This window comes from Camelus dromedarius, chromosome 5 (assembly GCF_036321535.1).
Source record: "Camelus dromedarius isolate mCamDro1 chromosome 5, mCamDro1.pat, whole genome shotgun sequence".
Lineage (NCBI taxonomy): Eukaryota > Metazoa > Chordata > Mammalia > Artiodactyla > Camelidae > Camelus > Camelus dromedarius.
This window is the reverse complement of record NC_087440.1, coordinates 5,443,089-5,457,453: the sequence shown is the minus strand read 5'-3', so window position 1 is coordinate 5,457,453 and position 14,365 is coordinate 5,443,089. Positions and strand designations below refer to the sequence as shown.

Sequence of the window (14,365 nt, the reverse complement as noted above, 5' to 3'; positions counted from 1 at the left end):
CCTGTAACTAGCATCCTGATCAGGAAACAAAGATGGCAGCACCGCCCCACCCCACCCCCATCCTTTCACTCCCTCCCAAAACCTATCCTCTGTCTTGACTTCTTCCCTAGGAAGAAAATCCCTCCCCTTTATCTGCATGTGCTTCCTACTTACAGAGTATTTAATTTAACAAGCCATCCGTAATAAGACAACACTGCTGGAATATCTTTGACTGTAGTTACATTATGAGTGGGAAGATAAGGAGTTATTCGCTAAATAAGACCTGTGAAAGTGTGGAGGTTTCTCTCCACTCACCTCCATCTCTCAGTTTTTCCTTTTTTTAACCCAGGATTTTGTTTAAAGTTTTGCTCATTGACTGAACTCTGCTCAAATCCCGCCCCTGGCTCATGTGCAACATTGTTCGGTGGACGAGTAGCCTGAGTCTCATTTCTTATGAGCAGGACATTGTCACTTTGTCAGGAATCACCCCATTTCATGCTGGTATGTGCAGACCTAAAATGTCCAACATACTGATCTATTAATCCTGTCGAGCGAAGCCCCTGTGGAGATTCCAGCAGAGAGGTCTGATCTTTCCCGCTCCTCGTTAACACTCTCCATCTTTGAATTCCCTGCCCCCTTCACACTTCAGCATAATCTAGATACCTCGCCCCGTCTCTTTATAGCATGACTCCGGTTCTTTAGGATGGAGAGATTAAACTATCTCTCGAACCTGAGGAGAAATGCCTTGAGGATGCCTTTTTCAATAGTGGGTCCACATCACCAGATACAGCACACTGAGCGCCCGACCTGAGCTTCTGGACATCTCACCTGGTGTTTTCACGGTGTGCGGTCTGGGAGATAGTCCTGCTTTAAGAGAGCTGATCTCACTTTTACGTCACCCTCCTCCCCACTCCCCGCCTGGGGGGTTCTCAGTTCTGAGGGCATAGCGACTGGATGTTCCCTGAGACCCTACCATCAGCTCTCTCCGTGTGTACAAAGTCGTCTTCCCTTCTTGGAAGGTCCCGGCAGTCCCACCTTTCCAGTAATTATGCTGAGTAACCCAAAGTAAAGATGCCAGTAGCATCAGTTGTCACTGTGGTTGCTGGGAGTGAGAAGTCAATAGGAAAAGTGTTCCTCGTGCCTGACTCATGTCCCTCGTGGGTGGCACTGTGGTGGGGGCGGGGGAGGGTCTGGCCCAGGGGATCGGAGGTGTAGAAGTGGCTTGATGACACGTCCAGGCATTTTGATGTCCATTTCTTGTGGCCTTCCTTATCTTTCACATGGACCTGTTTAGATCGGTGCAGCTCTGGGGGTTGCCATTGTAGGGTGACCTTGACAGCTGTCTCTCCTTATCAGGCCCTGCAGGAGCAGCTGACTTCAGTGGTCCAGGAAATCGGGCACCTTATCGATCCCATTGCCACGGCGGCTCGGGGAGAGGCAGCTCAGCTGGGACATAAGGTAACGTGCGCCCGCCCGGGGGGTCCTGCTGAGAGCGTGTGAGGAGCAGGTGTGGGGGGGGGTTGTTATTGATTTTGTGATTCTTGTTCCCAAAAACCTCATGGCAGGGGTTTGGCCTGGGTCACCAGTAGCTTCAACTAGAGAAAATGCCACTCAACCTCTGTCAGCATCTTCTCCAGAAATGACCGCTTTAGGCTCTATTTTCACGTAGCACTGAGACACAAAGTACAGGGAGATTTTTCTGGGTGTGGTCAGACTTGGCAGCCAATGACCTGTTGCTCTTGACCTTGGCTGGGACAAGTCAGAGACTGAGGCTGGCGTTCCTGGCACGATGTCTGCCATCTTATGTGCTGGCCGACCGTCGTTCTGGTGTGTTTAGGGTCTGTTCTTCCTCCACGGCTTCTAATACAGTGTCCGTTTCCACACGTGAGGAAGCAAAGCAGACTTGCAGACCTCACCCTCGACAGCTAACGCCCCCGTGTGGCCATTCTGCTCGGCTTCTGAACTCAAAGTTCTGACCCACGTGGTTGCAGGTGCTTAGTGATGTTTTTGCATGTGTGGGGTTCATTTTGCAAATCATCCAGGGATGGCTGGCTTATCAAGAAGTCTGTGCCTCACCAGAGAGAGAGCAGACATTGGGTTTTTAACAACCTGCAGGGTTTCCTAGCTTTTATCAGTGCAGCCATCTGTATCGATGTGCAGATCAAGAAATCCAGTAGCCAAAATCTTCTCTGCGGGTATTGAGTTTAGAAAATCAATGTTCCTGCTTTTTCAAATTATAGAATAGCTTAAGGGCCTACTAAGCTTCCTGCTGGTTCTAAGGAGAGGTGTTTGAGATTGAAAATGGCCGGTGTCTCTCTGCCTTTTCAAGTGTGGAAAATTTCATTTCTCAGCTGAGTTCCTTTATAATAAGAAAGGGCTTGTCCACCTGTATGAAGAGGTTTCTGAGGGTCGGGGGACTGCCCTGGAGGCTGGAGCACTGCGTGTGTGACTTCTGCGGAGAGAGTGAGTTTGGCAGACTAGCTAGACATCATTTCAGCAGTTACTTTTGATCCGAGTAGGGAATCGTAAGAAAATACTTCTAGCTTTCTAGGCCAGCATCCTTGTCTCTGCAGATATGTTGTTAGTATGGAAGATTAATTCCTGTTGTTACTGAGTCTAAGCGCATACTGCTCACTGCACAACAGCCAGTAAATGGAGGGACCAGTTGTTGGGGCAAGGAGTAGTGACCTTGTTTGATAAGCCAGCAGACCGAGAAGATGGTGGACTATTGTCCCAAAGAACCATCTTGCTTGAGTTAGAATTCCTGCCTCTTTTACACTAAAAGGGGAGGGAGTGGAGTCACACATTTCCTGGTTCCAGTCAGCCTCGAGAGGAAATATGTTAATTTTTTCCTTCCTGCAGTCATTTTCGGGTGGGCCTGGTCAGGATGTTTCCTGTGAGCTAAACAAAGGTATTTTAGTTAATGCTCATTACCTGGGAGGCAGGGTTCCCAGAGGTGGGCCACTGTGTATAACTTAAGCTTACAGGCAACATCCCTTCAGTGGCTAACTTGTAGCAAAAGGAACAGAATATAAAAGTTAAAGTAGAAGAAACAGATCCAATGTGGAGTCAGATTTGTTCTTCCCTATTACGCTATGTCAGTGGATGGCATGAAAAGAGACGTGATATATTTGTGTCACCTGAGTTACGGATTTACTCTCGGCCCTTTGGCTCAACCAGCCTCCCCTTCTGAAAGGGCGTTCTGGACAAAGGCAGCCTAGGGGCCCTCCGTCCACAGGGGTTGTGGGCTGATGACTGGTACGATGCTTCATGGCAGCGTTCAGGTGGGGCCCCAGTTCGGCAGCTTCAGCACCACCTGGGAGTGATAAAGGCAAATCCTCAGACCCCATCTGGATTGATTTCCCACATAACAAATTACTGCAAACTGGGGGGCTTAAAACAACAGAAATTCAACCTCTCACGGTACTGGAGTCCAGAAGTCCAAAGTCAAGGTATTGGTAGGGCCACATGTTTTCTAGAGGCTCTGAGGCCTTCTGAATAATGAATAAGGTCCTAGGATCTCTCTGTATATTACAGGGTGACTGTAATTCATGATACTGGGTGTAAAGTAGAAAAACACCAAAGCGAAGCCCAGCAGATCTGCCTCTCCCCATCAGTCATCCCATCCCCATCCCAGCACCCCCCCCAGCAGGGACCCTGAAGGGGACACATGTATTTACATGATACACCTGTGGCTTTTTTGGTCTCAAAAGGTGACACAGCTGGCGAGCTACTTCGAGCCCCTGATCTTAGCTGCAGTGGGCGTGGCCTCCAAGATTCTGGACCATCAGCAGCAGATGACCGTGCTGGACCAGACCAAGACGCTTGCAGAGTCTGCCCTGCAGATGCTGTATGCGGCCAAGGAAGGCGGAGGAAACCCCAAGGTACAGCTCAGGATGCTGCAGGCTCACCTAGGCCACTGAGAAGCCATCATGCATTCCTTTGTACCACGTTCCTCCAGGGAAGTCACCTCTGGTTTTTGGATGGTGGCATTTGATTTCCCATTCAAAGGTGGGAAATCATCTTCTCTTGGCCCTCCCCAGGGTCTTTAAGAGGAGAACCAAGAAATACACATAATTAAGGCTTATTTATAAGTTATGTTTTCCCCCACAGAATGTGTAGGCGAGGGTCCTTGGGAAAGAAAAACAGTGTGTGGTTATTAGGGGACTAAAACCATCACACCTGCAGGCACCTGCACATTGTTGACACCCAGCTTGCACAAAGCCAACATGTATTGTTTTCCAGTGAATTTCATTTCTCTTCCTAGTACTTCAGTTCAAAGCAAAACATGGTGCAGGGTGACCATGGCATGTGTTGCTGTTGCCGTGGGGATAGTAGATCAATAAGAAAACCTCCCTTACTATAGGTTTGCAAGTGGAACGTTTCTTCAGCCCAGTGCGTCCCCCTGCTACTTTAGGTGACCAAAGGTGATGACAGCATGTCCTTTGCTCTCGGGGATGATTTTTTCAGAATGATTGTTTCACAACCAGCGTGCACCCCAAGTTTCCACAGGGTTCTGGAACCTGGAGAGGAGGTCGGAGGCTCCTCCCAGCATTTGTGTCTTAAAGCAGCTGCTTCCACACAGTCACTGGATCTCAGTGGGTCTCCACCCAAGCAGACTAACTTGAGAGAACACTTCTGGGAGGATTTGTGTGGGATTCTGACCTATGAGCTGTAGGAATTTATATTACGTATGTATTTTTAGCGTGTTTTGTTGCATCTCTAAGATCTTCAGATCGGTTGCACGGTGCAGCAGAGAAGACTCTCCATGAAGAGTCAGAATCACAAAATAGTGATCTCAGAGCTAAGTTCCTAAGTGCCGACTCTGTGTCATTTATCCCACCTGATAGCCTCATCTTAAATAACCTTCACAAGAGCTCAGCGGCAGAGGAAGCCTCCCACTGTGCGTTTGAGAGATGGCTCTGCTGAGTTGTCCAAGCTCACAGGCCAGGTGGGTGTGCAGTCGGGACTGAGCCTGCGCCCTCTGGAAACACAGGCCGACCCCGCCTGGAGCAGGGCTGGGAGGACTCGAGGAGAGTGGCAGGGAGGACGGCTGATTAGTCTCAGAAAGAGGGAAAGGACCCTGCGCTTAAGGGTGGCTAGAGGCACGCAGGGCAGAGGGGCAGCATCTGGAAAGGCACAGAGAGGGTTAAAAAAGGACTGTGATCTCTTTAGGAAACAGCACCCAGGCTGGTGCACATGAAGCCTGCAGAGTGTGGGGGCGCTGGGGCGGCAGGGGTGGGGGGAGGCTGGGCTGTATCGTGCAGGCCTCCTCTTCCACGCTGGGGGGCTGGGGCTTTATTGTAAGCAGTGGGGAGTGACAGAACCTATCCACAGTGGAGAAACACCATTCTGCTGGCAGCATGGATAATGTCCTAGACTTGCATTTTTTGTCTTTTTGGTGAGGGAGGTAATTAGTTTTTTGTTTGGGGTGGTTTTTTTCTTTTTTTTTTTTTTAACGGAGGTGCTGGGGATTGAACCCAGGACCTTGTGCATGCTAAGCACACGCTGTACCACTGAGCTACACCCTCTCCCACTAGACTTGCATTATTTTTTTAAGTCCAGTTTTTCATTCACGTATCTGGCAACTATTAAGAGACTAATTCTGGGCATGCTGAAAATACGGAGAGTCAGCCCCGGCCTGCAAGTTGTTCTGAGTTGTCTGGCAAAACAAAAGTAGTTGCAGGAAGAGCAAGACCGCCCTTTCGGCTGTGACTGGTTAGTGGCAGGAGCCCGAGTCAGAGGACCAGCGCTTTTTGCTCCCTCCCCAAACTGCCGGATGTGTTCTGGGTTATCTTTTCTCCAGGGCAGTTTACTGCCACATCTCCACCCCTACCTGAGGGGACTTCATTCTCAGCAGAATAATTTCAAATTAGGAGGTTTCTGGATGTTTCAAATGTTAGCACCTCTGCTTGGACTGCAAGTTCGGAGCAACTCGTGGAATTCTGTTTTACACCGAGGAACCTTATGGTTGGGCGCATCTGTAGTCAACACTGTAAGCTTTATAATGACATCTTTTGCTTGGAAGCCATGGCCAGAGACCAGCGTGGGATAGTTTTCAGTGAATGACCTGAAATACTGGGCGATGAACATGGGCTGAGTCACGGCAACGCAGGAGTTGACGTCGGTCCCTCACTGTGAGCAGTCAGCTGTGCTGCCTGCAGACTTGACAGGCTTGTCACGGAACTGCCTGCGACACCACAAGTTGGCTCGTAGGTCTTCCCCTAAGAGGCCTGAAGCAGAGATTTCATCCCCTTGGGTGCTGTTCTTTGGGCAGATGTTTACTAGGTGTTACTTGCTACGTGCTGGGTGATAGATGTTTGTGTTACATGTCATAGGCCTGGTTTGCAGAGAAAATGTGTTTCAAGTGTGGTTACGTGGTTATCAGTGGCTTTGATTCTGTGAAAAACAGGGTAAGCTTTGGGGTCCAATGTAATTGGATTCAAATTCAAGCTCTGCCTCTTGCTGGCAAATTACTTCATTTGTTTCCTCATCTAAACAACAGGGTTGCTAATGAATACCTCTCTGTGGTAGTTTTCGAGGTTAAATGAGATAAAGTGGCTGCCATAGTAGGTGTTCCAAAAAAAAATTAAACATTGGATAATATTTAACACAGCTCCAGAGCCTGGTGGTAATGAATCACATGATTACAAGGCATTGCTGTGTGATCTAATCCCACTGAGCGCCCTTCTACACGCCTTCTCTTCCTCCAGACTCCCTCCCCCTCCCCCTCTCCCACGCCCTCCTCCCCCACTCACCCTTCCCCCACTCATCCTCCCCCCACTCAGCTCCCTCCTACATCTTCCTTGAAGGGTCCCTCCGGCTTCTGCCCGTAACACTTCAGCAAATACGCAGCCCTGTCCACTGTCGGGCAGTTCTGACTATTAGTTGGCTTTTTCCCCTCTACTGAAATTGAGATCTGCCCCCTGTAGCCTTCTCCCGTTTTCTAAACGCATGATGTCCAGGCCTGCTCTGCTGGGCTTTGTAGTAGAAGCCCTATCCTAAAGAAGCAAGGCTCCCTTGGAAGTAGACTTCAGACACATTTCCAAAAAAAAAGAACAGAGTCGGATTATTCTCCTGTGCAGTGGCTTGAGGAGCAGTAACAGGGAGCCCCTCCAGATTCTAAAATAATGACCTCACCTTTGAGCCTGCTGACTCCACTTCCCGGATCGCCATGGGTCGGTGGAGCAGGCCTTAATTGAGAGCCTACTGTGTCTTCTGGTGTCTGATGCTCGCGTGCTCCGGCCGCCCGCCGGGGGATTTGGCCGAGGCTGTGTGCTACTCAAGAGGTCTGCCGTTGGCGTTAGAGGAAGCGGCTCTGGGTGAGCCCTGGCTTAATTGGACGAGGCTTCACAGACTCTGAGCTGACCCTTTAAGGACCTGTAAAACTGAAACACGTGGCATGAAGGAGAGCAGGCCCTCTAGTGAATCCTCAGCACGAGCCCATGAGAAGGTAATTCGTTCTGGGACAGCCGAGAGCAAGGATGTGTTTTTGCAGGTTTTGATGCGCCGGGGTGGAGAAGGTGTCCTTGACACTTTCCAAGGAGTTTCAGAGAACTGCTTTGGGGTGTACTGCTGCCCCCTCACCCTGCAAATTGGCTTCTTAGCCTGCGTGGGAGAGCGGATGGGCGGGTGGCAGGCTGCTCCACTTCTCCCCAGATCTGTGTACTTTGTTGAAGTTGAATGTACAGGATTGCCGACATTTTTGTGCCCACAACAGTCATCTCATCTTAAGTGAGATTTGGAGCAATGCATGCCTTATGCTTTATCTTTTTTACAAATGAGAACCTTTTTGTATGATGTACTCTCTCTGGAGGATTATGTACAGGAGATGTCAGGCTTCCATTATCAAAGCAAAGCAATCTGCACATTTTGTGTTTTGCCTTCTTTGTGCCATGAAATCAGCAATTGACCTAAATTACCAGTTCACTCCATCGCATCCCTAAGGGAGAGAGCTTTGCACCCTGACACAGGTGCCTCAGGGTGACCGTCCGGGATCCACGTACTTCACGTCTCATCAGATGTTGTGCTGGAAGATCACGTCCTGATTCCCGTGGCTTTTCAGTTCTGCAGACCGAGTCAGTTCTTATGGCTCACGTAGCCTCTTTTTGAAGTTCTTATTTCATTTAATGATTCAAAAGAGCTATCATTTACCATCGCTCGCTGGCTTCCTTAGCTTCTCATCTACCAAAGTAAAGACGCAATTTCTTGGGCCTTTTGAAAGGGCCATTCCCCCTGAGTAGGTGGACCTGGTGCCTGGTTGCAGTGGGATTCTGACACTACCTGGCATTAGGGCAGATTTTCCAGGCAGGGGGCAGTCCCCTACTAGTCTGCTCTTATTGTAAATGGTAAGATGCCTGTGCCATACCATCTCATTAGAATTCCAGTGCATGGCGTGGTTATAATTACCATTTCTCCAGGGCCTCTGAGCTAGTTAGTGGTGGAGACAGAACTCAACCCCAGCTTTTTCTGACCCTGGGACCTTGGCTCTGTCCCCTGCATCTTGCTACCCCTCAAAGTGTTTTTCTATGGAGCCCAGTACCACCATTCTTTCATTCAGTCACTGCTCCGTGCTTGACACGTGGTTAAAGCATCTCTGAGGACCATTGAGAGGAACTCGTGAGCACTTGGGCTTTGCCTGCAGAATGTCTGTCCCTGGAGAGCTTTCCTCATTTGTCCCTCCAACCTCATGGCATGTAATTTGGAGCTATGTAACATAGATCCAAAGCCTGTGTAGCTTTCTGCAGATTTCTCTCCTGCATGTACCTACATTTCCATAATCCAGTCATATTTGCATAAAGGGAATTATGGTGTGTTGGGCAACTTTGAAAAGAAGTTCATTGGATCGTGAACACATTTTTTCTTAATAGAGTCTTTTAAATTAAATCTGTCAACTTGTATATTAGGGAATCTGGCATTCTCTTTCCATTACTGTGAACATAGTAACGTAAAATTAGGTCATAAGATGCTGGTTGATGTTGGTAATTTTTTTTCTCCTTTTGATTGCAAAAAGAGATCTTTTTCTAATTGTCTTTTTGATCTATATTTTGCAAACAAATGCACAAGCATAATAAAGAAAAAGAAAAAGTGTAGAATACATTGTTGTACTCCTTAATGGGGATACAGTTTTATATTCTGCTTTTTAAGGTTGTCTTTAAAAGAAGTGAGGTGATTCTTGAGAGATTGAGCACCATTGTCTTCTGCTTATGGAAACATTTCACACCCTGCCCCCCCATACAGGCACAGCACACCCACGACGCCATCACAGAGGCTGCCCAGCTCATGAAGGAGGCAGTGGACGACATCATGGTGACACTGAATGAAGCTGCCAGTGAAGTGGGGTTGGTGGGAGGCATGGTCGACGCCATTGCAGAGGCCATGAGCAAGGTGGGTGCAGGCTCCCAGGCGCTCTCCTTCACCCTGTGACCCCACTTCCTCCAAGGTGTCTCTCAGACGTGGGCCCAGGTGCTGTCCTCTAGGGAGATGTCAGTCAAGGCTGACACCAACAAGCCTCCTCTTTTCTGATTAACGTATGAGTGTTCCATCATACATCCAATGTGTTCTTTGTTATTTATTATTTGTTCATTACTTTTGTAAGCCAGTTGCACCCTTCCTTCCTCATTGACACAAGGGGAAACGGAGATGGAGAAGGCATCACTGGCCCCCTCCCTTATAAAATGGAAATAATTATTTACTTCCCTGATAATCATAGAGTTGTTGTGCTAAACAAACCCCACAATGAAGTAAGGAAGTGATTCTCAAGCACTGGCATACAGCATGGCTAATTCGAAATCACTGGGAGCATTTTAGAATGAACATTCCTAGGCCCTGCCACAGCCCTGATCACTTGGAATCTCTAGGGATGGAGCCTAGGAATCTGTATTTTTAAATCTCCCCTTGGTTCTGGGATCTAGCCAGATGTAGAAGCCACTGAAGCGGCTAAGCACGAAAGCCCCTGTGGACCACAGCCGTAGGTCATGTGGGTGTCATTTCTCCTCCAGTGACCCATCAGTTGGGTTGGGTCCGGAGGGAAGGATGAGTGGACAGGCTCTCCTGCTCTCTCCCCCAGGAATCCTTCACCAGTCGTGTCTGCTGGATACTCATTAGAGTTAACAACTGTTCATCAACATCTAATTGCTGTCCTCTGATAGCATAGCCAAGAATTTCAGACTTCGTCTGTGTTTTGAAATGTCCATTGTCAGATTGCGAATACATTAATGTGGTTTTTCGGGATAATAAGTGGTCTTTAATTGCTAATTTAGAGAAGATTGGTTGGCTCATCTCGCCATAAGCAGCCGACAGCCTTAAGCTCTGATTAGGATAATTCCCCTTAAACACAATACAAGCATTATTGGATGATTAGAGTCCCAAGCCGGGCGGGGTTGCTGAGGGTCCCTTAAAGACCCCAGGCTTGCCTGGTCGGAGCACACTGGTGATTTCTGCTGTGGGCTTCTCATGCTTCATATTTGGGCAGTTTGGCAGGAAATGAGTGACATTCCCCTCTTCCTCAAGGCCCTTGGACAAGTCTCAGTGGGTTTGTTTGGCTTTCAGGACGTCAGAACACCAGAGCTTTGAAATTAAGCCGTGTATCTACCAAGCATATTAAATAAAGGAGCTCAAGTTTTCTCAACACAAATTAAAAATTTAAGTGATAGTCCTTTTCTTCTCGGGAGGTGTTTTTCACGATCACTGTAATGATAGGGAAGAGTTCCACCAATCCCTGGAAGATGCGAGGTTTTTTCATTTGTTTTTGTAGCCTCTACCCCATTGTCCCTTTGCTAAGCTTACCCCAGCCTGCCCATCACTGGGGACTGTGTAGTAAGTGATGTCTCAGGTCCTTTGAGCCCCTTAGCAAGTAACACATTACAAATACGGCATTTTCTATATGAGTTTTGGTTATTTAGTTAAAACGCTGATGCACTGTTAGAATCATTTTCTAAAATCCTGAAAGGCAATGACTGGCAGAAAAATTCAAGTGTATAACCTCAGAATAAAGGGAAGTTCTTCAACTAAATAAATTTGAAATCCTAAAAAAAAAAAAATCACTACTTTGTTCTTACTTTTCTCATTGTGTTCACACTGGTAGAAGTTCATCATGGTGGCCGGTGGCCACTGTGTTCTAAGCTGCCCTCTGTCGCCAACATCCTGGCCTGTTTGCAGTTACACCGCATCTCATGTGAAGGCTCCCAGCACATGGACCAACCCTTAGAAGATGTCCGGTCAATTTATACTGAATGTATAAGTCCACAGCTCAACCCTCAGTTGACCAGCAGGGCCCCCATGGTGTGATGGAGATACTTGGCAGTGTATATCTCTCTGATAAAGAATGGAGAAGAAATCTACCCTGGGGTTTGTGTTGTTGGTTTGGTAGAAATTACATCCCAGCCTATGCAACCTCATATACTAGGCTACGGTGATACATTGATTCAGCTCGCATTGTCACTTGGATCTGGTCATGACATGTAGCTCCCATAGACGACTCCATCTAACCTTTTCTTACTTGCCTGTGGTCCCTGTCTCTTCCCAGACTGCCAGCTGTCTGGCAGAGGGCTACCAGGGAGAGCTTGTCAAGTGTCCAAGGTTCTTCATCAAACAGATCCAGCTTGATTCCCACCCCCTCACCAGCTCCCTTCTGTTCACCATCCTCACTCTTCCTATATTCATTTCTCTTCACCTTGTCTCCTCACGTAGAATATCATTCAGCAAGAAGTGGTGACAGTCACGATGACAATGGTGGTGAGGATGGTGGCCTTTTTCCTCATCATAACCATCACTGACACTGTCACCATCATCATCAACTTCATTATCATGGTCAGCCTCTCCTCTGCCTTCATGTAGCTGTTCACGTAGGTGAGAGGTATTATCTCAGTTGACCTTCACTCCAACCTTCTGATGCTTGGAAGTCTCCTCAGAGAAGGACTTGAGATTCAGTTTAAATACCCAGCTTGAGGCTCCTTCACAAGTCCTGGAACCAGGTCTCAAATCCAAGTCTTCTGAGCCCATGAGTCCGCAGTCCTTCTTCAAAGGACGGAGCCACTGTCCCACTTCTCCACCTCTTCTGCTCCACACTGATCTTGCTTATCTCTCAGTGCCGATGGTGCTAGAGTCAGATGAGCAACAAGTTATTCCTGGTGTTTGCAATGCCTTCTCTTACCCATTTAGATCAGCAGTGAGGGTTCTGGGGGATAGATATCCATGCACTGCACCATTCCTAGGGAAGCCCTTCGTGATGTAGGTTCTGCCTCCCCCCCACAGCTGACTGCCCACCACTCTGACTTCCATACACCTGGGCTCTCACCCACCTCCGTACTCTCAGGCGCTGCTCCCTCCCCTCGGGACTCCTTCCCCACCTTTTGTTTGAAGCAGACTCCTTACCTGGTACCACAACGACTTGCTGAGCAGTCCTTCCTCTGGACAGCCCTCCACCTCCCCGCAGAGATTGGGGTCTCTCCTTGCCTGTGTGCCTTGAGTACTTTGTATGCGTCTCTCATGAGGTCCTTCTCACAGAAGCTGGGGGATTCTGTTGACTCGAGGCCAAAGAAACTCTGAAAGCCTCTCCATTTTTCTAAAGCCCGCACTTCAACAGGCTTCTGATGACCTTGGGTTCTTTCCCTCTCATCTGTAGCTGGATGAAGGCACTCCTCCAGAACCAAAGGGGACGTTTGTCGACTATCAGACGACGGTGGTTAAATACTCCAAAGCCATTGCGGTAACAGCTCAGGAAATGGTAAGAGGAAAATGGGCTGCCCCCCCCCCCCCACTGTTGCCCTCTTGTCCACCGCATCACAGAGTCCTCAGATCTGGGGTCTGTGCTGGAGAGAAATTGGTCCTTGCCACCAGCTCCCCCTGGGCCCCAGCTTTGTCCTTATCTGTGGTCTTTCTGGCTGCCTGTGGTCTCGAAGCCCCAGGCCGCTAGACATTTCATCTCATGAAAAAGCTCTAAAAGGGAATTAATGATTGACTGAGACTTGGGCATGAGGACAGGGGAGCAAAGGAAAGAGAGAAAATTAGAATCAAGGAGGAAATGAGAAGGAAATTGCAAATTCCAGAGAAAGAAAAAAATATCCTATTTACTTCACAGAGGACTTGAGATGTTCTTCTAGATTAAAGTTACAGTACAAGAGAAGAAATTTGGGGATAGAACTGAGATTGACTGATGGAATCGAATTATAATACTTGGACAGTACTTACAATGAGCAATAACATAGCAATAACAGTCTTCCAGGCAAAATAAAAGTGTGGTTATATAAGAAAAATTTTTTTCTCCTGACAGCAGAAGGCATGTAAATTTTAGAGGTAATTTTTATTTATTCGTTTTTTGCCAAAATGTAATGCAGTCCATTTGTATCATATGGATGTTTAGATATAAACGGCATTGAGAGACAGTGAATGTTATCAATAGATTAAAAAGTCGTACCAAAAAATGACAAATGTTGTCCTCAGATAATTAATAGACATACATAGTAAGAAAGTTCTTAACTTCTGAAGGCTCAGATGTCACAGGATAAAACTGAAAGGCGCCTGTTTGTTGCTACCCCCCTCTCCAGCCGGAGGTGGAGGGACGAGACTGCACCGCCACGTGGTTCCTGCCCCATCAGGCCCAACGCCTCTCTGGACGGTTTTGTCATGTAGTCGTGTGTCCACTAGAGGTTGAGCTTGGACCACAAAGGCTTCCCCAGCTGCTGCTGCTCGTTCTTAGAAACTCTGCAGTTGTGCCAGGCTCATTGTTGAAAAGGACTCGGGCTGGGGAGGGAGGGAGGAACAGTGCCCATCTCAGCGACTGGGAGGAGGCTGGAGTCGGCCCCGATCTGGCCCTGCTCGAGAGCTCGGGGGGACGCAGGTCACATCTGGCAGCCCTCGGTGCCAAATCCTCCGAGCAGGGAGCGCAGGGCAGCTCACCAGAGTGGGGGAAACAGTTCCAGTGGCCCCACGGTGTTTCTGGAATATCTCCTGGGCGAGGCTCTTGGCCAGCCCGTCTTGACCCTGCGTGTCCACACTTGAGGACCCCGGCTCCTGAGGTGGCTGGCGGGGTCCCTGATCGGGTGAGAGTCCTCTCACCACCCCAGGTGGCCCCCAGAATCACTGTGGCCTCAAATGGAACAGCTCTTGGCACAGCCTTGTTCTCTTGGGGTTCGGCATGCATTCCTTGGGAACCCACACCTTGGCCGAAAGCCTGTGACACTTCCTGATGCCTTGGGAACCCACACCTTGGCTGAAAACCTGTGACAAAACCTGGCACATGTTCACGTCCAGCCTCAGTGGCTGCAGAGTCATATGACAGGTTTTTGGGGTTTTTTTTTTTTTGCTTAAAGCCCTTTAAATACAAAGAATTCAGATGCCACAGAAAGTACTGTTGTCTAGGGAACAGGTTGGGCAGGGGGGAAGC

General features: G+C 48.4%; 1 protein-coding gene across 6 annotated transcripts in view; it reads left to right on the top strand.

Moving 5' to 3' along the window:
- Positions 1-14,365, top strand: part of TLN2 (talin 2) — a 395,887-nt gene that overhangs the window by 327,179 nt on the left and 54,343 nt on the right. For all 6 annotated transcript variants that reach the window (XM_064485544.1, XM_064485540.1, XM_064485542.1 and 3 more), the window contains 4 exons: positions 1,336-1,437; positions 3,693-3,863; positions 9,220-9,366; positions 12,605-12,706. In XM_064485544.1, coding sequence (XP_064341614.1) covers positions 1,336-1,437; positions 3,693-3,863; positions 9,220-9,366; positions 12,605-12,706 — 522 coding nt within the window. The remainder of the gene's footprint in view (positions 1-1,335; positions 1,438-3,692; positions 3,864-9,219; positions 9,367-12,604; positions 12,707-14,365) is intronic.